The following is a 25,323-nucleotide window of genomic DNA, read 5'->3' as shown; positions in this document are numbered from 1 at the left end:
GTGGAGGGGAGTCAGATGACATGGACATCCCCCCTACCTGCGGACGTGCCTGGGATGGGGCATCCATGTTGGTGCATGGTGGAGCAGTCACAGTGTCAGGGACAGTGACATGCACAGGCACCTCCACGGCGACCTGTGCTGCCTCCTGCCCCTGCCCCTGGACTGCACCACTTGCACCAGCAGGGATGCCCCCACCAGGCCCCATATGCGGCTCAGTAGCGGCCTCCTCCTCCTCAGTGGAAACCACCAACCAGGATGGCTCCACACCGTCTTCCGCCGTTGCAAGCCCCTGTGGGGGCTCACCCACCCCTTCCGCTGCAGCCGTGGGGGCATCCCCGCCGCTTAGCTCCACAGCGCCGTCTCCGCCCTCTTCTTCACTTTGCGCTGTGTAGAGGGAGACATAGAACACAAGCATCAGGGTACTGTACAATGGTCCCCTAGTCAGGAAGCTATAGCAGATGAGTGGCACTGTCAAAGATCACTTCCATCATGTCCCTCCACAACACATGGGTCAGTGCAGGCAAAACACATGCAGTAACAGGCATGGCGCATGCTATGGACATAAGCAAACATCTCCAAGGGACTCTTGAAGCATACAATGTTGTTTTTGGACTCACATGCATCATGGGTCATGCCTATCACATGCACACACTTCAACGTACTTTCATCCATCTGGACTCGTACACCCCAGACACAGTGGATGCAAGGATAACTAGGCTGCATCAGTGAATCTGAACATTGTCACAGACATGTGTCATGCATCCATGGCATCCACAAGTCACAGACACGCAGGTCAGAAACACAGACATGGACACCAGACATGTACATGGCATCAGCACCCATCCCTCACCCAAACCCATGTCCAGGAACAGAGACTGGCATGCTCTCATGTGTCCATTCCGCATAGGGCTCCCCATGTTACATTTAAACACATACACCAACCGTGTGCTTCAAAAATTACTGGTCTCACATGCATGACCATGATGTCCCTGCACACACACACACGTACATGGCCTATGTCACACATACAGGCAAGTATCAGACAACCAGCACGCTGCAACATGCCCTGTCTCACACAGCAATGCTTGGCCACTTACCGCTCGACTCCAGACGGGTCTGCCTCTCAAGGATCTGGGCATGGAGCGCTGGGCGTACGCGTTCCAGGACCCTCAGCTGGATGGTACTCATGCTGTCCCGGGCCCCCCTCCACGAGGCGCCGGGCCTTTATGAGGGTCCTGGACCTGAAGTCCTCCCAGCGCTTCTTGACTTGCTTGATGTTGCGGGTTGCCACCCCCTCCGCGTTGATGGCAACCACAAAGTCGTCCCAGATCCTGTCCCGTCCTTCCTTGTCGGCGCGTGGTGATCCGAAGAGGGCATCATAATGCCCCAGGACAAGCTCCACCAGGACACCAACTTCCTTCTGACTGAAGCTGGTGGCCCTCTGCCCCTCTGGCTGGGGGTCACCAGTGGTCTCGGATGGTGTTTGCCCCGACATGGCGACCCCCGAGGCAGGCGTGGGTGGGCAACTGGGTCCTGGGGCTGGGCTGTGGAGCGATGGTATCCCAGTCGGGAGTGTTCTGTTCCAGCAGGGGTGGACACAGCAACTGGACCCCTGCAGATGGCTGATGTGCAGGCACCAAATGGCAGGGCACGGTGGCAGCAGGCAGGCAGGCAGCAGCAGATGGCTCGTGGGAGGCTGCTTGGGGCTCTGGGGGGCAGTAATTCGGCCTTTTGGGCAGGAGCGTGGTCTTCCGTGTGCTTACACGTGGCCAGCTTGATACGGAGTGATTTGGCACGTGACAATTCTGCATGTCAGCGTGTGAATCGAGGAAAGGCCCTTAGCGCGTAAGCGCGTCAGAACGCATACGCGATTCCATTGGACCAAAGGCCCTTAGCGCGTATGCGTGTCTGTGACGTATCGCGCACGGGCTTTGCTTTTCGTGGGGTGCGGTGCGTGTGTTTTGCAGGCGTTGGGGTTCACACGCTATTACTTCACAGCGGGTGGGTGTTGGCTACGCGTTCTTCTACACGCAAGGCAGACGGTGAGTGGTACCCTGCTCCCCCAGGCCCGATCGTGTGTAAAACCACCCGCGAGCCCCTGAAATACACGTACCCCGCTCCCCCAGGCCTGATCGCGTGTAAAACCACCCGCAAGCCCCTGGAATACACGTACCCCGCTCCCCCAGGCCCGATCGCGTGTAAAACCACCCGCGAGCCCCTGAAATACACGTACCCCGCTCCCCCAGGCCCGATCGTGTGTAAAAACACCCGCGAGCCCCTGAAATACACGTACCCCGCTCCCCCAGGCCCGATCGCATGTAAAAACACCCGCGAGCCCCTGAAATACACGCGCCCAGGCCAATCGCGTGTGGAACTTCTCGCGCACCTCTGAAATACACGCGTCCAGGCCAATCGCGTGTGGAACTTCTCGCGCACCTCTGAAATACACGCACCCAGGCCAATCGCGTGTGGAACTTCTCACGCACCTCTGAAATACACGCACACGCTCCCCCAGGCCCGGTCGCGTGTGGAACTTCTCGCGCACCCCTGGAATACACGCGCACAGGCCAATCGCGTGTGGAACTTCTCGCGCACCTCTGAAATACACGCGCCCAGGCCAATCGCGTGTGGAACTTCTCGCGCACCTCTGAAATACACACACGCTCCCCCAGGCCCGATCGCATGTGGAACTTCTCGTGCACCCCTGAAATACACGCGCACAGGCCAATCGTGTGTGGAACTTCTCGCGCACCTCTGAAATACACGCGCCCAGGCTAATCGCGTGTGGAACTTCTCGCGCACCTCTGGAATACACGCACAAGCGTGTGAAACTTCTTGCGCACCTCTGAAATACACGCACACGCTCCCCCAGGCCCGATCGCGTGTGGGCCTTCTTGCGCGTGTAGGACTTTGACGCACATTTTTTTCCTGCGCAGGGACGCTACCGCCTGCTTTCATGTGGCGGACATGTATGGGCCTGTGCGCGTCTTTGGCCGTGCCCTGTTTTTCCCTATTCGATTCCATGAATACGTGTTGTAGGCGAGCGTGTGGGCGTTCTGCGCACTTGCCTCCTGTACTTCCCCCGTGACGCCCACATTTTCACAAGTTGTTCCCCATTCTGCGTGTGACGCCCCGTGTTACGCCTACTTTTGTTATGTGCGCCGCGCTATGTGCGAATTTGCTGTGGCCTTATCGCACGGCGTTTGATAACCTGTGCACTTTTTCAGCGCTCATCCCACATTTTGCGCGTGCACGGACTTCCATGAATAGATGTGCGATGTTTTCTGTGCGATAATCGCACTTGCACTGTGATAATCGCACTTGCACTGCGATTTTCGCTATTTCACTGCGAATCGCACGTTTTTGCACGCGTGCGCCGTTTTTTCGGCGCACGTTGATTCCATGAATCGGCCTGTATAAGTACAAGGTCATTAGCATCTGGGCCAGAGACCCTGTATACAAAATCCCCTATAAAGGTGTGCTTCAACCAGAGCCGGCTGAAGATTTATCAGGGTTCGTGGGGGCCCCATTTCATTATGAAGTTTGGGGACATCTTGCCTACAGTCTGAGACACCCCTGGGGTGCTTATATAATAATGGATACAAAGGAATACAGCGAGTATGTTAATCAGTGAAGATTATACCCGGGCAGGCAGCCAGCAGGGAGCTGAAACACTTAATTCCCAAAAGGCAACAAGGTGCTGGATGCTGGCAAAGAGCACATTTTACGTCTTTGGACTAAAGAAATATGTTGCTATGTAGTAAGACTGCAAACATGGAAGCAGCGACTCGGGGGCGGCCTGAGGCTCAGGGCCATTTCAACTAGAAAAAGTTGAAAGGCCCTGACCCCATCTCTGCTTCAACAAAGTGAAGAAAAAAAACAGAGCTAAAGATGTCTGCCACAGGAACATAAAAAGGGAGCTCCGTATGAAAAGATGGATTTCCCTTTCAATTTTCATGATGGTGCCCGTGGTGAACAGGAGCCGGCAGCAAAGTGGGAGACTCATTGGTGCATGGACAGGCGGGGGAAGGCAGTCAGGAGCGAAGCAGGGTCGCAAGGTAAGTGCCCTGAAGCACATGGAAGTCTGTAGTGCTCCTTACAGGGCTTGGCATTCAGGCGAATACCATCAGTTAATGCCCACATTCCAAGAAATCTGATTGCATCCACCATACCTTGCAGGTGCAAATACCTTGTATTTGTCTATTTATCATGAAGGCTAATTCATATTTTAAAAAAATACAATGAAACTTTTGTGGTTGAAAATGTCAGCAACAAGAAAGGGTTTGTTCTAACCGTTGAGTGGTCTGTAGCAAAGTAAGATTTTGAGTCTGGTGGTATGACGTTTTAGCGGAATGCTTATATTTGAGCTGTTAGGGATGGTGCAGTCTCAAAATAGTTGTCAAGGTTTAATTCAGAAAAACACACAGTGCCCAATTCGACATAAGACATTAGTCTTCACCCGTTGTTACGGTTCCTTTGGGGAGAGCATTAATATTCCTTGGGCTCTCCAGATTTGTTGAACTACATCTCCCATCTGCCCTAGCCAGCATAGTCAATGGTGAGGGATAATGGAAGTAGTAGTCCAAAACATATGGAGAGCTGCAGTTTGCAGACACCTAATTTATCGAATGTTATGCAATCAAAGGTATACTTGTCAGCAAAAAAGATAACAGATTCGGGGCTTGCTCGATCATGCTCTGAAACTGTACTGTGGTTTCATTAACAGTTCTATGGAACCTACCCAAGATAGTTAACAAAGTTACATGTATTAAGTGGTGTTGCCCTTAGGCTCAGCCATTTTGTTAGATTTAATTATTTACCTAATAGCTAATTTGGCTGAGTAGTTTGATTGTTTGTACATTTCTAAAGTTCCTTAGGGGACCAGGACTGCTTACTATAGCCCGAACAACCCCAAGAGAGAGGGGCCTGGTACCTTGCAAGAAAGGGGATCCCCCGGATGGATAAACTCTGGTGCCAATGTCAGAGAGTTCAAGCCCAACTACAAGAGGCCAACAGTTGGCCAGAGGGGAGGTCTTGACCTGGTGGAAAAAGACAAACCAGGAAACATCACCCTTCATCAGTGACAAGGGCCACTAAGCCCTATAAGAATCACCTCGATTTCACCTAAACATACCCAGAACATTTAGACATGGGTTTACCCCAATATATTAAACATTCTGTGCTGCCCCAGATCTCATCATGCCTATAGGATAAGCCCTACGATCAGATTGTAGCACACATTCCCCAGCAAAGTCAAGTGAATGTACCATGACCTTTTGAAAAGTCAGTGCTTAACACTGTTTAATCTTGCACAGGAGATCCAGGAGCAGGGTCTGCTTGGCATTTGCGTTATGCTCAGATAAGCCAAGCAAAGACAGCAAGAACTGTGTGAGAACGGAGGAGTCTGGAGTCCTGTCACCTTACAACAGCCAACATACAGCACATTTTTGACTCACAGATGACTGGCATTCATCTACAGCTATTAATTAACCTGTGCACTTTCGGGAGAAAGTCATTCAGCCATGCAGGGATGCTTGGCCAGCCAACCAGTGTCCACAAAGTGAGGAGCCAGTGGCAAGACATGCAGGAATCATCTGGGACTCAAAATGGAGGACACCTAGTTATGAACTTGGTCCACTCAGTCATGCTTGTCAGAGTAAATCAATCAGGAACAGCAGCAAGGGACAATTCAAATCTGACCAGCCAATCACCATACTTGACGCCAGAGACTCCACATCTGAGCGTGGAGCATCATTGCAGTCCTTTGAAGGGTGTCGCTCTTATTTAAACAGCCTCACGTTGTGTTTGGTTGCTGGAAGGCAGAAGGAAATAGCAGTGCAGAGCGAGGACAGGCAAGAGGGCAAGCGGGAGTCAGAAGTGGAGACGTGGAAGTTGAGGAGGTGGGAAGGAGGGAGAAAAAGAAAAAGAGGAGAGTGGAAAGACCTGCAGGGGAGGACACCTGGAGGAGTTAAAAAGTAAAACACTGGAAAGCAGAGAGGAAATTCCTTCACAGGAGACTAGTAAATAAGACAGGTGGTAACACTGAAAAGAAGTGGAGTCTTAGGAAGAGAGGATAAGAAGGAATGAAAAGTAGAGAGCAGTATGTAAGAATAGAAAAATGCATGAGTCTAAGAAAGATCGTCTCTGAACAGCAGAAATAAGGAGGGTAGAAGAAAAAGTGAGAACAGCCAAAGAGGGCAGACAGTCTAATACCTCCAAAGAAAATGAGGCAGGAGGAAATGTGTGCAAAGATACAAAGCTAACAGGGGAGGTGAAGTGGGCCAGGTCATTGTGGATCATTGAGGGGGAAAGTAAAATAGGCATGAACGTGGGACCTAGAGCAGAGAGTAAACAAGAACAGAAGGTGGAGGAGGGGTTTAGAGGTGTCTTTTGGAGGGGACCCCTCAACCATCTCTGTTGGCCCAGGCTGAGTTGGGTGCCAGAACCGCAGAGTTCATATTAAAAGCTCTCAAGAACTAAAAATCTCTGGCAGAGTGCCCTCCAGGTGTAGCACTGTGTGAGACAACCCAAGGCCCTTCGAGCAAACCAAGTGAATACGACAACCTAGCAACTCAGCATCCTGAAGCGAGAACATGCCATCAACAAAGCCAAAAAGAGGTGTGCAACGGAAACTAAAAACCCTCTGAATTTGAGGGACTTTTATTTTGAATTCCAGCATGTGAAGCACATGATAAATGAGTGGCAGGCTAATGGTCCTTAAGAAAATTGAAATCACTCTTCTTGATGTATTTCCTTTACCCAGTCTTTGGCAAGACCTTCACTCATTTGTGTCAAAGAAGAAAGCAGTCGCATATTGGAACATTTTAGGATATGTTCTCATATAATTCTGCTGAGTTCTCTAGTAGTGCAATTGGTTGAAAATAGTTTGACAGAAATGTGCACTCCTTTGTATCTCTGGGAACAATAACAGGACAATATCTCAGGTGTTTCCCTATTACTGCTACTGTATTGAAGGTTTTTCAGAGTACTATTGTCCAAATATCGCAACATGTTTTAAATAGATCAGGGGCCAGGGCTTGCTTTGAAAATGTCATGATCCCTTCAAGTGGCATGTTCATCGCCGTTCTCCTATACCCATGCATGTTTATGCCGGATCTCAAATTTAATAGCCAAGTGACTTCTATGGATACTGCTAAATGAATTGAACTATTCCTCTGCCACAACATGAACTTCATGATGATTGGCTAGGTTATTATAGGAAGGATCACTTTCGTTCAATTGCCTAAAGGTTGCTATGATTCTTTGTTTTGGCACACTGCCCTAATTCCCCTCACACCCCCAAGCATTCTCAGAGAGCTTGCCTTCGTAAATTCATGCTCATAATTCCGCTTTGGTATGGAGACAACGCAATACATTTTCAGGAGATTTCTGGGTGCTTCGAGGAGCCCTTTTGTTAATATCTGACATAGTGGGGTGAACCAGCTCTGGGCAGCAGACTGAGAGACAAAAGATATTTTAGATTCAAAGAGGGATTTGATAGTCACTATTCATCTATTAAATAAATGACAATGTATTCACAATTGCTTACAGCTACTAGACAAACATTAATGTCCTTGTGTTCAAGATCTTCTATTGTCTGCACATTTTTGGATGGTCAATTCTGACCCAGCAGGGAGACCTTTGGTTATGCGTGGCCTGAGCGTACCTTATTTCTATTTGTGGCCGTCCCCTTCGAAGGTTTTCCCTGCTATTAATAAAAAGATCCAGTGGGATATTATCAATTTCTATGCAGAATTAATAATAATATATTTTACGGGAGTTAAATTGGAGATTGGAACAATCAAATAATCAAAGTTTGAGGACACTCTCCCAAGTTTACGGTTAATTTATCTGGCTGATTGGAGATATTTCTACGGAGACTAAAGCCCCATTTTAGCAACCCGGTGTCCCTTTTAAAACCTTCCATATCAAACCTTTCATCAACTATTACCAGTAATGCAATCACTCTTATATGTCTTCCTCAGCATCACAAAGACTGGCATTCAGTCCAATTCCAATATTCAGATTAAAATCACTTCCAAAAATCAACGTGGGGAGATTTGAATGACTGCAGGTTGAACTAAGATTGTGTGTAATTTAAGTCTGCAGACTGATCATCTGAATTTCCTTTTTCTGAGCAGAAGTGGAATTACATAAATATAACAAAAACGTTCTTGATTACCTTTATTTATCATAATGCATTGGAGATCCTCCTCCGTTTTATAATTCAGTAAAGTTGAACCAAATATACATAACCCCCCCCCCAAATTTCTTATATTTTTGCTACATCATGCAATCATGCAGGCTTCACCTGGTAGGTAGATGTGTTTATGTGTGGAGTCGTAATGCCCAGTTCTCCTATAGAAAGATCATATCATAGGGGCTCAAAAATGCAACCATGTCTGTATCCTTTTTTTCTCCATGTAAACCACTGTCTGGCCATTAACACCGAGAACTGCTGCCTGGGATGCCAGAAAGCCTAGTGTGCATTCTTTCCTGCACTTGACATATCCACTTTTAAAAGGAAATATAAGGTAAGGCCTCCCAGGCCCTTGAATCACCATACTGAGCCCTGACCCAACATGGCTGCCACCATGAGGTTACCTGATGCACTGTCCTGCAGCCCTGCCGAATGCCTGCCTCCACCTGAGGTTGATTGGATGTGTGCCAAGCTAATAGCATCTCTCCCATGGAGCCGGCAGGGCCAAGGTGGCCCCCTACAAAGGCTAGCTGCTAAGAAACACCCCCTGACCGGGCCTGGCTGTCCTGTGCCTGCCTCATACCGCCTTCACTTGCTTCCAAAAACCTTTGTTTGTCCCTGGTCCTTCATGAGAGATGTCCACCTCAACAGATTTAAAAACTGTTTCCATCTATTGCTTCCAGTTCTCGACATGAAAGGTAAGGCTCACAATACCTACCTCCAAAGCTGACGCTACTAACTGCCTACTTCGTCCACCATAGCCCCAGCCACCAGGGTGCAGCTTTCCCAGACCATGACTAAAATTACTGATCCAGGAATATGGGATTCAGTGATAGTCTCCTCTGTATGACCCTTCACAATTTGGTAATTATTTGGCTTTCCTTTTAGACATTTTAGTCAATGCAAACTGAAGTACAAAGGAGACTATCACTGATACCATAGTCCTAGATTTAAAAAAAAGCAGTTACTAGTATAGCGAGAAAATGTCTATGACTGAGTCGAACCTCCCTATCTTTCAATGCACCTAAGCGAATAAAGACACAGCTACTCGGCAACCTTTAGAACATTATAGTTTTTCACAGTTTTCTGTGGCCCCACCGGAAAAGCTGGGAGATCAACATCTGTAAAATGTGCTAAATGGCAGGGATCAAAATCCTAAATTTACTACAACTGACCCGTAGGATAACGTAATTTGTGTAAAATTATAGTTTATTGGCAATTGATGGGCAGACGGAGATGCATCATCTTCGGAATTATCTTTCCAAAATTTCTCGGAGGGGTGTATTCAAATTGAACCATTTGAATTTTTTATCCAAAAATTGTTTTAAGTTAACTGCACGGCTGCAAAATTAAACAGTTTCCCAGTTGGAGAAGAAGAGCGTACACTGTAATTTTACACTATCCTTATTTCTAGTCCTAGCTGTAATTAGATATGCAATTATAACAACTTTAGACAATAACAATTGAGACTATGCAGCTCTACAAGAGCAAACAGTTTACAAGAACATCACTGCCAATGCACTTGCTTATATCCTCCCATAGATTTGTTAAGAAAAGATCTCCAAAAGTAGCTCTTCTGGAAACTGTAGTTTGCATCTAAAAGTTTGCATTTAAGTGATCCACCCTCCTCCTGTGCCTTCCGCCAGTCAGTCCAACGTGCTTTCTGTGCTGTGACGAATCTGGACTATTTGTCCACCCTCTTTCAGGCTTGGCGGGTGAGCATGCTCAGCAAGACCCCCCCTAAGGGTCTGGCCAAGTGGGACCGCACTGGAAGTGGCTCCTCTCTTGGGGACAAGTATTCCCATTCCAGTAAGGAACTCCCAGTCCAGAGTATATAGTCTGCCTACATGAGAATCGGAAAGACTGTTATTACTGCTATTTGGAATCCACCAAATTATGACATTTCCTCAATCTTTTTGACTTGATGTAATGCTGGATCATGCCTGAACTCCATAGTCAAAGAGGAAAGATGCACCCCTTTTGTTTGCGATGACGGTCATAAAACCACAAGGAACTTGGAATTGGAGAGAGAGAGTCCTATGCAGAGGTGAGCCTTTGACGGAAAGACGTCCTAGAAGGGCAGAGCCACACTAGACTGTAGATAGCGGTAGCGGGGAGAGTGAGTAAATCACTAGCCAGATGCTGGGCGGCTGGCAACCTGACCGACAGAGAAGCCAAGGTTGTGAGAGAGAGGGCGATGGTAAAGCAACTGTCTCACCTGGTGGCATGACCACACGGAAGCTGTGGTGGGCCTGGGCACCGTTAAATGATGCCAAAACCAGACCACAGCATAGGGTCTGTATCCCCACGCTTCGCAGGAAAAGTGTGTTAGCTGCTGAGGCGAGCAGTGGAAGGGAAGTGAATACTGTCAAAGAGGTAACACCATTCAGAGGGGCGGACAGTGATACCAAAGGCTGGAGAAGCCACAAGGGTTACTGGAACCCAGAAAACCCGAACGGACAGACGTTCTACCAAGGCCCCGATAAAGCAAGCCTATCAGAGGGCCAGGGGCTTTGGGGAGCCCTAACAAACCAAGAGACATTATCACTCGAGGCTGAAGAAGCCACAAGGATTACAGGAGCCCAGAAAATCCAAATGGGCAGATGCCCTACCAAGGCCCTGCTAAAAATAGTCTGTCCGAGGGCCAGAGGTCATTGGGGAGCCCTGGAAACACAAAACATAGTAATTAGAACTGAGAGGAGCAAGAACCGGGAGGGTTCCAGTGTTTAAAAACAAGACAAGGAGACTGTCAAGCACAAAGTAAGAAATGGTGGAATTGTATCAAGAAAACCTTGTTTTTCCTGAAAAAAAAGGAACCATATGAAACATATGTAAAGACTTGAAACCTGGTATACAGAACCTGCAGAGAGGCTGAGGACTGTACTGTGAGAAATTGAAGAACTTTATGGAATGAGATCAAGAACTTGACAAACTTTTAAAAAGCCTTCTTCATGGAAAAGCAATCCAAGTGTTGGGCCAGGCAAAACCAAGGTCCCAGGCTATTGCTCTGGTCTACTATTTTGTTGTTGTTAAGTTTTCCTAAGTGGGTGAGCCAGTTAGATATTAGGATTTGGATTAAGGACTATTTCTTTGTACTTTGACAAGCACCTTTACTTTTAGTTTTGTTAGGCAGGGAACTTCCCTCATAGCAATATGGTTAGGTAGGAGTGTTTCTTTTTATATTATTAAAAACCTTAAAAATGGTGCAACTTAGTCCAACTCTTTCTTCTGGCTCGCCACAGAACAAATTACTGAGACTAGCTGTACCGTTCTAGCATATATTATAGGTTATTAATTAAACATCATCACACATTTATTAATTTATTCACTCACATATTTCATTGTAAACACATTAACAATCTCTTTATTCTCAGATACAACACTTAATGAGCCGAATGAACGGGCTCTTGAGATAGCAACATATAGTTGCCCATGACTGAATAAAGGTTTCAGAAAGTATAGGCAGATTCTGACAGAAGTCTGCCCCTGTAATTTATTAATGGCCATGGAAAAGACTAAACATATAGGAAAGTGTCTTCTTTTGAATTTGAAAGGCATATTTGTACCAGAAGGAATTAGAGGTATGCATAGTATAAGAACAGTATCTAAGTTTAATCCATCAGTTACACAGGCGTCTATGATGTGTCTTTGTAGACGCGTAATTGTCAACCTTGTTCCATTGCAGAGTGTCCATTGCAGAGTCCCTGTGATGGCAAAAGATTGCGAAGTAGCATAATTACAGCGCATAATTACAGCACCTACTTCCAGTTTTTTCTGGTGGGGAGGCATTTGTCCTACAGCGTTTCACTCTTTAGAGACTGAAATATTGCGCCAGCAATTAACTGTTCATTGACACTAGAACCGCCATGCCCTGTGTGTAGTGAAGTGGGGTTGGAAAGAAGTAACTTGAAATTATTCTGCATGTATGCGAGAATGGGAGGTAAAGGTGACTTCTGTGAGTTTGACATCATGGAAGGAGACACAGAGAACAGATTCAATATATAACAAAAGGCTTTTATTGAAGAAAATGTCAGGATGTAGTGAGGCCTAACTTCGCCTATGCTAAGGTGGGATTTCCCTACCTAAAGAATCTAAGGAAAGTCTGGGTCAGTAAGTTCCACTAAAAGGTCTGCCTGTGTCCAAAACCTATGCTTGCCCTGACAACTATGAGAAACCAATGCATAGGGATGTCAACCATAAACTAATTAGTGTTTCAAAAGGAAAGTTCTGAACTATTTCCAGCTCAGGCTTACTCTTCAGCCTCTTTTCCCCAAAAGTCAACCAGTTTAACACAATGTTCAATTTACCTTCTTCTGGACTTGAATTAACAAAGTTCCACACCGTTATAAATGTCAGGATGCCCTTCTTCAAGTTCATTATAGTTCCAGGGCAGCACGTCTCAGGGTTCCTTTCCCCAATTCAATGTCAAAAGATGTCAAGAAAAGAAGTATCTTGAAGCTTTGTTCTTTAGATTGAGTTTCAACAATTCGTTACAGCTCAGGCCTCCCTTCGGCAAGTCTTATATGCACCAATGGTGGTTTTCCTTTTAACACAATAGCAAGTTTCCTTGTTAGCATCTAGGGGTTCTCTGGTCTTGCGCATTTGTTAGACCAAATGGTCCACCCATTACAGATCACGCAACCAGGAACTTTGCATTCGCTTTCAGCGGTTCATTAGTCAACATGTGGGAGTTCTCTGGTCTGGGCGCAGTTGCTGGATTGCACGATCCACCCATTAGAGGTCATGCAACCAGGAACTTCAAGCTCTCTCTGGGTAGTTCAATATTCAGCTAAACCAGTGGTTTCGTAAATGCAGCTCCACATCTTTACTAAATAAGTGGTTTCTCAAATGCAGTTCCACAACAAGCACTTGCTAAGCCTTGACTTCACCTCTGCAGTCAGAGACCTTCATTCAAATTAATTTCCTATTTTCTTTCAGTTCATAGTTCAATCTCAGCAAGTTTGTTATTTGCATTCAATTTGATGTTCAATGTTAGTAGTTGTGCTGTTTCATGCAACTTATATTCAAAATTAATAGTCTTTGCCTTTCCATTCACTTCAGTATTCAATATGTGCAGTTTTTGCTTATTACATTCAGTTCAGTATTCAACAAATGCAGCTAAGTTTGTTTCATTCAATTTGGCATTCAATAAAGTCATCTTTACTTGTTTCATTCAATTTGGTATTCAATAAATGCAGCTTTGCTTGTTTCATTCAATTCGGTATTCAATAAGTGCAGTTTTGCTTAGTTAATTCAATTCGGTGTTCAATAAATGCAGCTTTGCTTGTTTCATTCAATTCGGTATTCAATAAATGCAGCTTTGCTTGTTTCATTCTATATGCAATTCAATAAGTGAAGTTTTGCTTACTTTCGTTGGCCGCTGCTATATTCACAGTCCATTGGAGCGCCCGGATGGTTCCAGTGTCCCCGAAACTTACCAGGACCTGGCAGCTCCTCTTGCTGGCTTTCCGCCAAGCAGGAAAGCCTGTTTGCTGGGTTCTTCGTTCAGCATACACCGGCTACCATGCCCAGCTCTACCTTTGCTCCACGGCAGCACCTGCTGCCTGCCTTTCTTTCCGAGGGATCTCCTTCCTGCTTAGTCCCACCAGCAGGACTCCCAGGATCTTGGTCGGCATCTCAGCTTCTCGCGTTCCTGCACAGCTCCTTCTGCTTTGGCTTCCTCTTCCCCTGCTGCTCTCATATGCACCTGCATTGTGCATCTGCTAATAATGCTGCATGACTCTGATTACAAGGATATGCCTGATCGTCATGCATCTTCTTCATCCTAGTACCAAAGTGGTGAGAGTTAGTGGTGTCTATTACTCTCAGTTGCTTCTTCCTTGTCTCAGTACTGGAGTGGGGAAAGTATGTAATGTTCATAACTCTCAATTGCTTCTTCCTCGTTTCAGTGCTGTTAGGTACCCCAAGAAGGGAATAAAGGGGAACTGCTCTTTAATGACTCATAAAGGTCAGGGGAGGGTTACGCTGGTGTCGAGGATAAAGGGGATACTTTGTTTTGTCACAAGGTACCTCATCCCCAATTATTTTCCTCCTTTTTCTAACACATCTTGGATGATAATATCTCCAGCCCTTCTCAAAGGCAAGGGAACATGATGAAAAATATCCCATAACCACTTCTGGGATAGGGGTTCCCTCCTGAAAGGAGGATGTGGAATTCCATGTCTTACCTAAGGGCATCCCACCTCCAATTGCACGGACGTTCCATTCAGGTTGTCCTCCCTCGCGTGTCCGCCATTAGGGGCAGGATCCAAAAGTGATGGCCTTGCCCTGGCCACCTGCATAGAGAATCCAAGGAGAGTAGATTTGAGGACACCCTCAGGTTTCACACACTGCATTGAACCGTGCACATTCTGTTTGTTAAAATTATATCTGCTGTTGAATTGGAATGGCGCACAGAGGTGCAGTTTGCCATTTGGACAGCAGAGCGCAACCTAACACTGATACATTGCAGCAGCTGAGTACGTAACCATACCCAAGTGTTTTATACATATAGGTTATGATTTAGAAAAACCTGTGTGAAGATGGCATAAAATACTATCTGTACCAATGCACACGCAGCTCAAAATGTATTTTGGGTTGAACGTAAATGAAATCTCACTTGATTTTTAAATGCAGCGAGAATGCACTCTACTTTTCTCATTTAATCAGTGTATTTTGGTATCACCTTCCCAAACCACCCCTCTTTATGTGACTTAATAAGAAAAAGAAAAATGGTGGCTAGAGAGCAAAAATGATCTTGTTTGCAGAAGTCTCACCCTCACTTTGAATTGATTTTTACTGGTATGGAGCCAACAGAAGCCCTCAATGGTTTCCAGCAAAGTCTCAGTCAGAAGGCACCTCCTAGTTCCTTCCTCCCTTTTTCAGCACTAGCCTCAGTTTCGTACATTTCCTTTGTACTGCTGATTCTTTATAGTCTCAAAAAGTGACCAAAAGGAAGAATCTCTCTCACGTATCAGATGTGATGACTCTGAAATTGTAAAAGAGCATTCTTGTTAGTGTCTTTATGAAACGCTTAACTTGCAACTACGTATGATCATGATGTATGTCATAATATTAGTCAGTGACAAACTAGAAATTAGGGGTTACCCTAGATGAAATATCTGAAGAGCAGCTAAAAGAGCTTTCAGTAATAATAATAATAATAATAATAATAATAATAATTGTTCTTTTATAACGCACTTAATACCGGAGATCAGTTTCTAAGTGCGAGACCAGGATTGAAACATGTGTTGCTTTGCATTGTCTTGCTTCCAGGACAAATGTGTTGCCCTTGGGCTATCCTCCCAGCCCGTAATAATAGATAGGCTCTCTTAGAACTGAGACCCGGGAAGCCCTATTGTTTAGAACCCTAATTGTGATGGATGGAGCTACATATGTGCCATATTCAGAAAATCTTTCTTCAAACAGGAGCAAATCAGCACTCAATGAACATACATACATTCTTTTTACATCGACATTCACCCTGGGCAGAGGTGTCACATTGAAATGTCAGCCTATTTATATCATGTCTCTGAATGTTTGTTGGACATCAAATTGGCATGGGTCAAACCTGATGAAAATGCTTGGGCAATATTGGGATGCCAATAACATTTTAAATGATTCTGTGTTGAATGTGATGTTTTATGTATAGAAATTCGGTTTTCTTTTGCAAAAGGAAATAAGCATTAAGGGTTATCATCTATGCAGCATTAACTTTGGGGATTCTCCTTCTAGTTTAGGATAATTAACCATAAACCCTGTATTTAACTGTACCAGACAAGCTGTGTATTGTGCAGAAGAGTCTGGGTGTGCCTGATATCAGGGATCTTTCTCCCGGGGTTCTCTGGTATAATTGTGTGATAATCTAAGTCTGTACAGCTGCAAGACAACATACATATCTCATTTTTTTACCATTCATTAAAAAGAAAGGAGCAAACAAGGGAACATTTGTAGAAAAGCCCATCTACATGAGGCCCTGAACCTTCTGAAAATCCTATACTCAACACCACAAAACCTCATATCACTTTCAAAGCTCCCTACTATCAAGCTATAATCTCAAAGTCACCACCCACAGCAGAGCACTCTTCAAAGGTGTCAGGCACTACATCAAACCACTACCAGATCCCACCATACATTGACAGAAAAACCTTTAAGTGCTCAAAGGGTATGGCGCATAATATTGTGGCTCCAATTTCGTTGCCTTAAAGGTGGCATGCAGTTGTCAGTGTAGTGATATGGAGGGAAGAGTAAAATAGAAAAAGTGGACTTAACGCAGGAGATCAGAAACAACATAAGACACTCTGGAAAAGACACTTGACCCACATTATAAAGTGTCACTACATTTCAAGCTGACACAATCAGGCTTGACATTGATAATACACCTGTAACCATAATTTCGCCATAGATTACACTCTGCAACACTCCCAGGTGGACCAGTTTTAATGAAATCATCCTCATGTATCTACCATCATAGCTACCTCCTGAGAAGATATCTACTCATCCTCCCCTATGAAATCACTATCCCACATACCTCTCCCAACATTGGCAAGACTTCACTCCTACAAGGCACCTTCCCTGGTACCTTTAAGACCAGACATATTTCTTCAGCTCAACAAACCCACACCCAACCCTCATGACTTTGCCAACTGCAGACACATCTACCACTGGCTCTTTATTTGCCATGTACAACTGCACTACAGCATCATCCAACATTGCTTGTTACACAACTATACTATAAATTAAACTTCAGGAGCACAATACTGCATTGTGGCAGCTACCATGTAAGTCACAGATGTCCAAGGGAACTCACTGCATGCTAGTTTGACATTTTAGCAACTGTCAAATCCTAGACTTAACCAAGGGCTTCTAATATACTGTCCACAACTGGTGTTCATCTTGCCTGACCAACTACCACAAGCTCTACCAGATGTGCACCAGAAGTTCACAGTGGTAGTCAGTGACATGTGGAGTCCTGCATGGAACTATCGTCTGACCAATCAACTGCAATATCTACATAGAGCCAGTTGGAGAGCACAGCGCCAATGAAAGATCAATCAATATACAGATGACACCAAAATGCATCTCCAGCTCAGATCATCCACTTCCTCACTCTCTTCCAAGATGGGATGTTCACAGTATACATGAAACCTAAGCCAATGAAGACAGACTTCATCCATCTTTGCAACAGTATAAAACATGTGCAAATCAAGACCTGGCTTAATGGCATTAAACCTAATGGCTGTATCCCCAACCCCACAATCCATGGCAATTACTAGGAATCTACATCAACTGCAACATCTCACACAAGACTCACGTCAGAATGGAGGATAAAACTGCAAGGTGCCAACTGACCCTCCGCTAGCAAAATTAAGCATTTATTCAACAATGCACTGCATATATGAAACAACATTCTGCCTTATATCAGCTTTCTCCCCTATTATCTCCAATTTAGAAAGAAGCTAAAATGGCATCTCTTCAAAGAACAACTCAGACCCTCACCTGACATGGATAGGTTTCCACCATGCCTTCCTTAGCATATACATTCTGCCTGCAGCTCTCTGTATCCACTCTCTCCAAATCCTTCTATCTGTACTCAAAACATTCAATACTTTAAAATCTATCCTTATTTTATCATCCACTCATCTGTTGCAGGACTAACGTGCAGAGTTCTGAGATGCAACTCCCCTGGGAGACATCCTACTTACTTCTCCTGAGATGCCTGCTCCCAGCCTTTCCATTGACACAGCACTGATCAGTATCCTCGCAGCCACTCCTCCTCCCTCTGCCTACCACACAACCCTTTGACCCACCCATCATTCTGGGATGGCATTAACATAATTTCTGGGCCAAAGCCCTGGGCAAAGTCCGGCAAAAGTCCTTAGTTGTCTGCACCTAAGACAAGTGAGGGAGTTCCTTGGTGCTGCGCCTTGTCACCTTACTGGGACACACCTCATCTGTGGCTTTACCAGCATGCAGAGTTCATAACTGCTCTCCCTCCCTGGGTGAAGCTTCATCTATGGCAGCACTAACGCACAGAGTTCTGAAATGCAATCCTCCTGGAAGACACATCAACTGCTGCGACTGAGATGCCTGCGCATAGCCTCCTCAACGCTGCAGCACTGATCAGCCTCCTTGTGGACTCTCCTCCTCCTTTCGCCTACCTAGAGCTGGCCACGCCACCGTCTGGCCCACCCTTCATTCCCAGAAGACATTAATATAATTTCCAGGGTGAAGTCTGGCAAAGCTCTTAGCTGTCTGCAGCTGTCTGTCTATTCTTCCCAATATTTTCCATCATTACTTTCTTCTCCTAACCTTCTCTCCTGTTACCATGTGAACTCCAACTTCTTCATCTCTGCCCCAGATTCTTTGACTTTTCTTGTCTTTACCAAATCCTGCTCTGTTCTTCATTAGCTATGTAATTTCCTATCCCTTTCCATTATACTTCTCATCTAACGCCTACTCACACTTCCTTTCGTAGCAATGATAATGTTATGTATCTTCCTCTTTCTGATCTCCCTTTCTCTCCTAATTTGACTCTTTGAAATGTGTCTTCAATCTGCAACAAATATCATTATGTCCTTGATACTTTTCTTCCACTTAACCTGCAGTTTCTGTGTATCACAGAAACGTGTCTCACTACTTTTAACTGCAGAACTCCTGCAGCCCTTTCCTCACACCTCACTTCTATTTAAACCTGCTCCCCCACACCTGACTGGTTGTGGGGCAGTATTGGTCTTCTATAACACTCTTCCTGCTCTATCTCTCCTTTTCCTAGTAATCTTCCTCCGTTTTCCTCCTCCAAAAATCAATATTCTCTCTTCTCCAAACCATACCACTTGGCTTTTCTTGTAATGTATTGGCCCCATGACACTGTTAATACCTTCTGGGATGATCTTGATATCCTTTTATCTCTTCTCCTTCCTTCTGATATTCCTCTGATCCTCTTGGGTCATTTCAGTCTTCAACCACGCAATGACTCATTCCCCTGTTCCTCTCTTTGCCCTTCTCAACTCATATTACTTTTCTAATATTGCCACTCCTTCATCTCATATTTCTGGCTCTTCTCTTGGTGTAATCTTTTCTTCCTCTCTATCTAATAATACAGCATCTGCTCTTTCTATATACTTTTCTGATCATTATCATCTTGCGATTTTTCACCTCCTCTACTCCCCTTGCTTCTTTTTCTGTTGTAATTTCTGTTGTTCCAACAGTCCAACTACAGCATCTGCTCTTCCTATATACTCTTAGAACCATTATCATCTTTCAATTTTTCACCTCCTCTACTCCCCTCCCTTCTTTTTTCTGTTGTTTCAACAATCTCTACGCTTATCTTCTTCTTCCCTCATTCGTGAGTGTTCTCTTCTCTCTCTGTTGACTCTCCTTTTGTCTTGAATCTCTGGTGCTCTTCACTACCTCTATCTTGTAGTTCCCCCTCTTCCCAGAATATAGGTGCAATCTTCGGCTCTTCTCTTACGTTTTCTTCCCATATGTCTACTACTGCTTATCCCTGTCATCTTCGCCTCTTTAATATTCGAAGATGTCCCTGCCTCTCTTTCCACTGTACTAAAACTCTTGTCTCTTCTGTTATATTTTCCTGTCTGTTTTACTGTTCCAGTCCACATCTTGGTCTACCTGGTACTCATCTTGCTCTGCTTCATTCCATTAATAATTCTTCTATGCGTTCACTCTTCAACCTCTCTACTCGCGACTCTATTTCCACAGCGTTCACATCGCTCCATTGGCTCTCATTTGAATCACGCGTACTCTTTAATTTTCTCTGTCTGGTGCTCAAATGCCTTCATGGGGTGCCTTTTATCTCCTTCTACTTTCTCTCTTGCTCCCTCCGATCACAGTCTCTTTTTCTTCTGTCTGTACCCATTCCTCCCTGTGCTCAATGTCATTTCTGCTCCTTGACTATTCTTGCCCCCAAACACTGGAACACACTTACCCTCCCTCTTTGTTCTCTCTCTCTTCCTAACCTCATTTTAACTCTCATTTTAAGGACCACCTGTTGTTCCACTGATCCATTCATGTTATAGACTTTCATTTCAATTGTGCCATTGCTCTGTACATTTTGAAAGCACTTTGTCATATACCACCCTAAAAATAAATACAAATATTGCATCCTCTTGTTTGCAGTGACTGTGGTAAGAATTCTGGGTGTATGTCTATCATCTTCACTGCCGATGACTCCCCTGGCTAGTGCAGTTTGTAAGACGGGCCATTTTTTGCTGAAGGTGCTTCGCAGGGTCCTGCCATGTCTGCCATGCCTCCCTGCAGCCTTTGGCGATTGCCTAGCTAGTCACTAGTCGCATAGACTATTGTAAGGCTCTCTTACTTGCTTAGCCTGCTGGTCTGTCACATGGGCTGCAGCTTTGGCTGCACGGGTTGCCACTTCTTCCCCTTATGGCTCTCCCATTAGCCAAGTGCTTGGCTCGCTCCACTGGCTCCCAGTGAGCAAAAGGATGCAGTTTAAATCACTTTGTCTGCTCCACTGGGCATACCATCACCAAGGGGCAGACTTTCCCCAAGATAAGCTTTTGTCCTATATTCTGGGACGCAATCGCCATCTTGCTAGGGTTGGCAGCCGTGCCTTTTCGGCTTCAACAGTAAGCTCTGGAACAACCTTCCCACTGCTCTTAGCAGCACTGAGAACCACCTTCTGTTCCGGCGCTCTTTCAAAATGTTATTCTAGCTTATGAGTGTTGGGAGGGTTTGTCTAAGTCCTAGTGCCAAGATGCCCCTTGGGGTGAACGTGCACGGTACAGATAATGATAACATAACAGTGCTCTGTAGCTTCTCAGCTATGTTTTTGCTACATAAAACCAAACATAATCATGCATTTATATCTGGCTTCTGGTGCCTTAATCAATAATGTGTCCTCACTTCCTGCTGAGTAACATAATACTTAAAAAAAGGAGTCATATGGAAGCTTGCAAATGCTCAGCAGATATTTGAATTGTAAGCCACCAACCAGTTGCAGATTCACTTTTCATTGTCTGTTTTTGTACGTGTGGATTGTTTTTTGCCAGATATTTTAAAATGAGGGAAATTAGCCTGCATTAAGACAGGAATATTTAAATCTCATTTTTTAAATTAATCTTGGGCTATAAGCATCATTAAAAAGTATTGGATCAGAACAGAAGATCAGTGGATTTGCATGCAAGCATGCTGCCCTTATTCACACTTCCCCCTACCCTCTCCCCTGCACTTCCACCCCCTCCTTCCCCTTGCACTTCTCGTTGTCGCACTTGCACAGTCCGAATGTCACCTGGCCTGGTAGGATCTTCGTCTTGTCTTCCCTCTGTCCTCCCTCCCTTGTCTTCTGGCGCCTAGAAACACTTGTGTACAGGCGCGTCATAAATACCATAGCATATGAGCAAGCTGTTCAATAACAGTCACGGGCCATTTTCATTTACATCATTTTTACAAATGCGACGAATTAGAGATAAATAATTCGAATTACGCAGCATAAGGGGAGGGACATTGGATGCTTTTGAACATGTACAAATGTTGAAAATGAAAAATGTGCACTATAAAAGAGTTGACACATAGATTTGAAATATGATAGTACAAATGGATAGGCTTTCAAAAGCCGCATCTTATCCTGAGCTGAACTGGCCGTAGACTTTCCAGAAATCAGTTGTATTGCAATCCTCTATAGAGTTCGGAGGAAACATGAAATGCCTTCTCAAAGAAATGTGCCACCTGTCTGTCGTCGCTCTGATTCCTTGCTTCAGTGCTCCTTTGTTGGTCTGTTGGACATATTAAAATGCGCATATTTTCTGATTTTCACAGTATTGCTGCTAAAGAGGCACTCGAAGCGCACTTTGGAGAACAAAGCAAGCCCTCTTCGCAGGAAATAATGAGGATGGCAGAGGGACTGAACTTGGAGAAAGAAGTGGTGCGGGTCTGGTTTTGCAACCGGAGGCAACGCGAGAAAAGGGTCAAGACGAGCCTGCACCAGAGCAGCTTCAGCACCTTCACAAAGGATCACCACGAATGCAGATGACCGGAAGTCGTCACAAGCAAATGGACTGAGCTATTGAATCCGCATTTATTTGGGAAATGTGCACTGTAAAGCAATGCTGTCTGAAACGTCTCACTTTAGCACTTATATGTCAGTGGCTGTCTGGATTTCGAGTGTCACAAACTGCCTCCTCGCTATGGCTTACAAATGTTGTCCCGTATACTGGTATGAATGCAATCATTCCTGGCCTTGGAAGCAAACGGACTAGACAGTTAAAAACCAAAAAAGGGCTTTATGCAAAGGTGAGCGCCCATCCCTTCAAAAAATCAATGAATTTACGTACATCCTACTGTTTTCCAAAAGTCCAACAAATAATATTTTTGATTCAAGACATTTGGTGCAAACCATTGGTTTATAGGGGATGAAGGAAGTCCTATTCTTACTTTTCTCACTTGCAAAGAAGGCACCACTATGCAGTGACACTTGATGCATCCATCCTCTCGTCATGTACACCCTCATTTAAGGCACCAGGTGCTCATTTATTTCATTTCAATGTCAAGAATGGCCTCCGAATTGGGCTCTCTAATAGCCTCCCAGCAAGCTGACCCGAACACACACTAACTTTGAAAGCAGACTGGAACAAAGGGACCAGTCAATCAAAATAACTCTTAGGGAAACTTCTTTGATCACAGCCCATCTTGGTCAGGCTTCAACCAGCGATCTGGACGCAAAGGATTTCTATCCCGGTGCCAAACAGTTTTGAATGTGCCTGCTACCCTAGTTACTGAATGAGGGTGCACCGGAAAGGAAGGGGTTGCCCATCGGGCCTGCAGATTGTGTGGATATTGCGGTACATGCTGCCATTGGGTTAGTATGCTTCTTTAGCGCAAAGTCACAAGCTCACCTTAGAATCACGGTGGCCGTGACGAGCAATCACTGCTCTCTGTGGAATGCAACAGTCACCCTAAATGAGAGGAAGTTCTGCAGGAATAAAGTGTGGGTAATGTAATGAAGTCATGATTAGATCAGTGCCTCTCTCTTGACCTTGGACAGAGGATAAATACTGTTCTCTTAGGAGAAGCTTCAAGTAGACAGAAACTATTCATTATAGAGCAGTGACTGCTCAGTGTCTTAAACAGGAGATGTTTTTGAAGAAGGGGCAATATTTCTGTATTTTAATGTCTGTCTTGGGCTAGGACTGCCAGAGTCTCCAAATGTGGCTTAAAGGCAATCACAGACCAGAAAACAGGCAATTTTTGGTGAGCATGAGATTCACATCTGGATGGTTTGGGAGCCTCGTACGAGGAACAAGGCCAACCCAAGAAAAACAGTTCACTGGATGCCTGTGTCAGGATTAATCAGGTGAGTGCAAAGGCAGCGAATATGGCAAGGGAAATGTGCACAAAATCGCACAGTGAAATACCTTGAATCAAACTACATGCACACAAGAATCAAGACGCATGTATACTAAACCCAAGAGTGCAGATTGAGTGAAACAATAATACAAATATATGAAAAGGGATGTGGGGTAAGCACTTAGAACCTCCTTATGACTGAAAGGAAAGTCGGCAAACTCCTTACCCACTTTGCTATTACAGATACTGACAGCGCTAAACCCACGTAGAGGGCAAGCAAGGACAGGATCGGTGAGCTGACACTCTTGATGATATTGACATAAAGAACTTAAAAACAGTACTCACGAGGACTGGAAATACCACTAGAATGTCAGTGAGCCCACGAACCATGTTGATCAAACAGGGACCCAGTAGGCTATAACAGCAATGGGTGGAGGATAACTAAATACATAAGACTCAAGACAAGGGGCAAGTAAGAATTGTGATTATAGAATAGTGAGGAAAACAAAGGCATTCACACAGGAGCTAGCTACAACAGTACACCATACCTAATAATCAATGGAAATAAATGCAGAAGTGCAAGGGAAAACTTGGAATGGATTCCAATAGAAAATAAGGAGCAGGAGCAGGGAAAACAATATTACAAAAGGCAAACTTCTCCCACAACTCCAAGGAATAAAGGCAGGAAGCTAAATATATAAAGGGAAAGACTAAGGCATCAACCTTTTCAGTAGCAAAGGACAGCATCAAGAAAAAGAGAACACAGGCAAATTGGGCTGCATCAAAGGGGAAAGCACTGAGAAAGGCTGCCTGCAGACAGAGGAAGACAGAAAGGGAAATCTAGGAAGCAGAAATCAATTAAGCACATAAATTAGAAATCCAGGGCAGAGGAACAAGAAACAGGAACTAGGAACCAGGCACAAAAACTAGGAACCAGGAACAAGGGACCAGTTACAACAGGAACACTGCAACAATGACCAGCGCTGGATGAAGTAAGTTGAGGCTTTTAAAGCTCCTTAACGAGCACACCCCTCAGGTGTGCCGCCTGCTGCACCTGCGCCACAGGTGTTGCCTATCCTCCACCCAACCTTGTCCTGCAAGGGAGGAGGTGAGGCAGAGAGCCAGGCATTCTGGGAAGCATAGTCATTAGATTAACGTAGCATGCTGGCTGCCAAAAACCTGGAATAGATCCGGAAGGGAAGTAACTTGGAAAATAAGGTTTTAGCGCTCCCAATTCATCACAGCACTGTAGCATAAGGTTCGGAGGGAAAGTCCAGTAGGGGATAAACCCCAAATCATGCCCCCAAGTGATGGGAACGGGAGCGAAGGGAGCGAGCCGTGACAGTACACCCCCTCCCACGGCCGTCTTCGAGCGCCCGCCAACCGCACGAGACATCTTCTTTCCATGATGGGAGTGCCTTTTCTTTGGAGGTGGCACTGATGGAAATGGTGGCCTATGTGCAAAGGCAGATGGACTGGAATGCATAAATCAGGCTGCAGTCTAGAAACGTCATAGGCAGGCGTCTGGTGAGGAAGATATTCAAGGGTTGAGGAAAGGCATGAAGGACTTGCAGGATCTGAAGCCGAGTTGGAAGGCCCAGGAAACTCGGTCTCTGGGAGCGGACATGCGGGAGGCTTCAGGAAATGTTTATGTTCAGCAATTAAAGAAGGTGGCGGCAGAGGTAGAGGTTTGGATTTTCTTCTGTCATCCATCTGGGAAAAGGCTTGTGGTTGAAAGTGATTAAGGTTTGCCTGCACATGTTCTACTCCTTGGAGGCCTGGAAGTCCAATGGATTGTA

The 25,323-nt window shown here is 45.2% G+C and overlaps 1 protein-coding gene across 1 annotated transcript in view; it reads left to right on the top strand.

Moving 5' to 3' along the window:
- POU1F1 (POU class 1 homeobox 1) overlaps nt 1–22,211 on the top strand; it is a 367,881-nt gene extending 345,670 nt beyond the window's left edge. Inside the window, exon 7 of the mRNA XM_069637356.1 lies at nt 21,998–22,211. Within this exon, the coding sequence (XP_069493457.1) occupies nt 21,998–22,211 (214 nt within the window). The remainder of the gene's footprint in view (nt 1–21,997) is intronic.
- Nucleotides 22,212–25,323: the final 3,112 nt, after the last annotated feature.

Source organism: Ambystoma mexicanum, chromosome 7p (genome assembly GCF_040938575.1).
Source record: "Ambystoma mexicanum isolate Mex_15411 chromosome 7p, UKY_AmexF1_1, whole genome shotgun sequence".
Lineage (NCBI taxonomy): Eukaryota > Metazoa > Chordata > Amphibia > Caudata > Ambystomatidae > Ambystoma > Ambystoma mexicanum.
The sequence above is the reverse complement of the archived record's forward strand: the minus strand, read 5'-3'. Positions and strand labels throughout refer to the sequence as shown.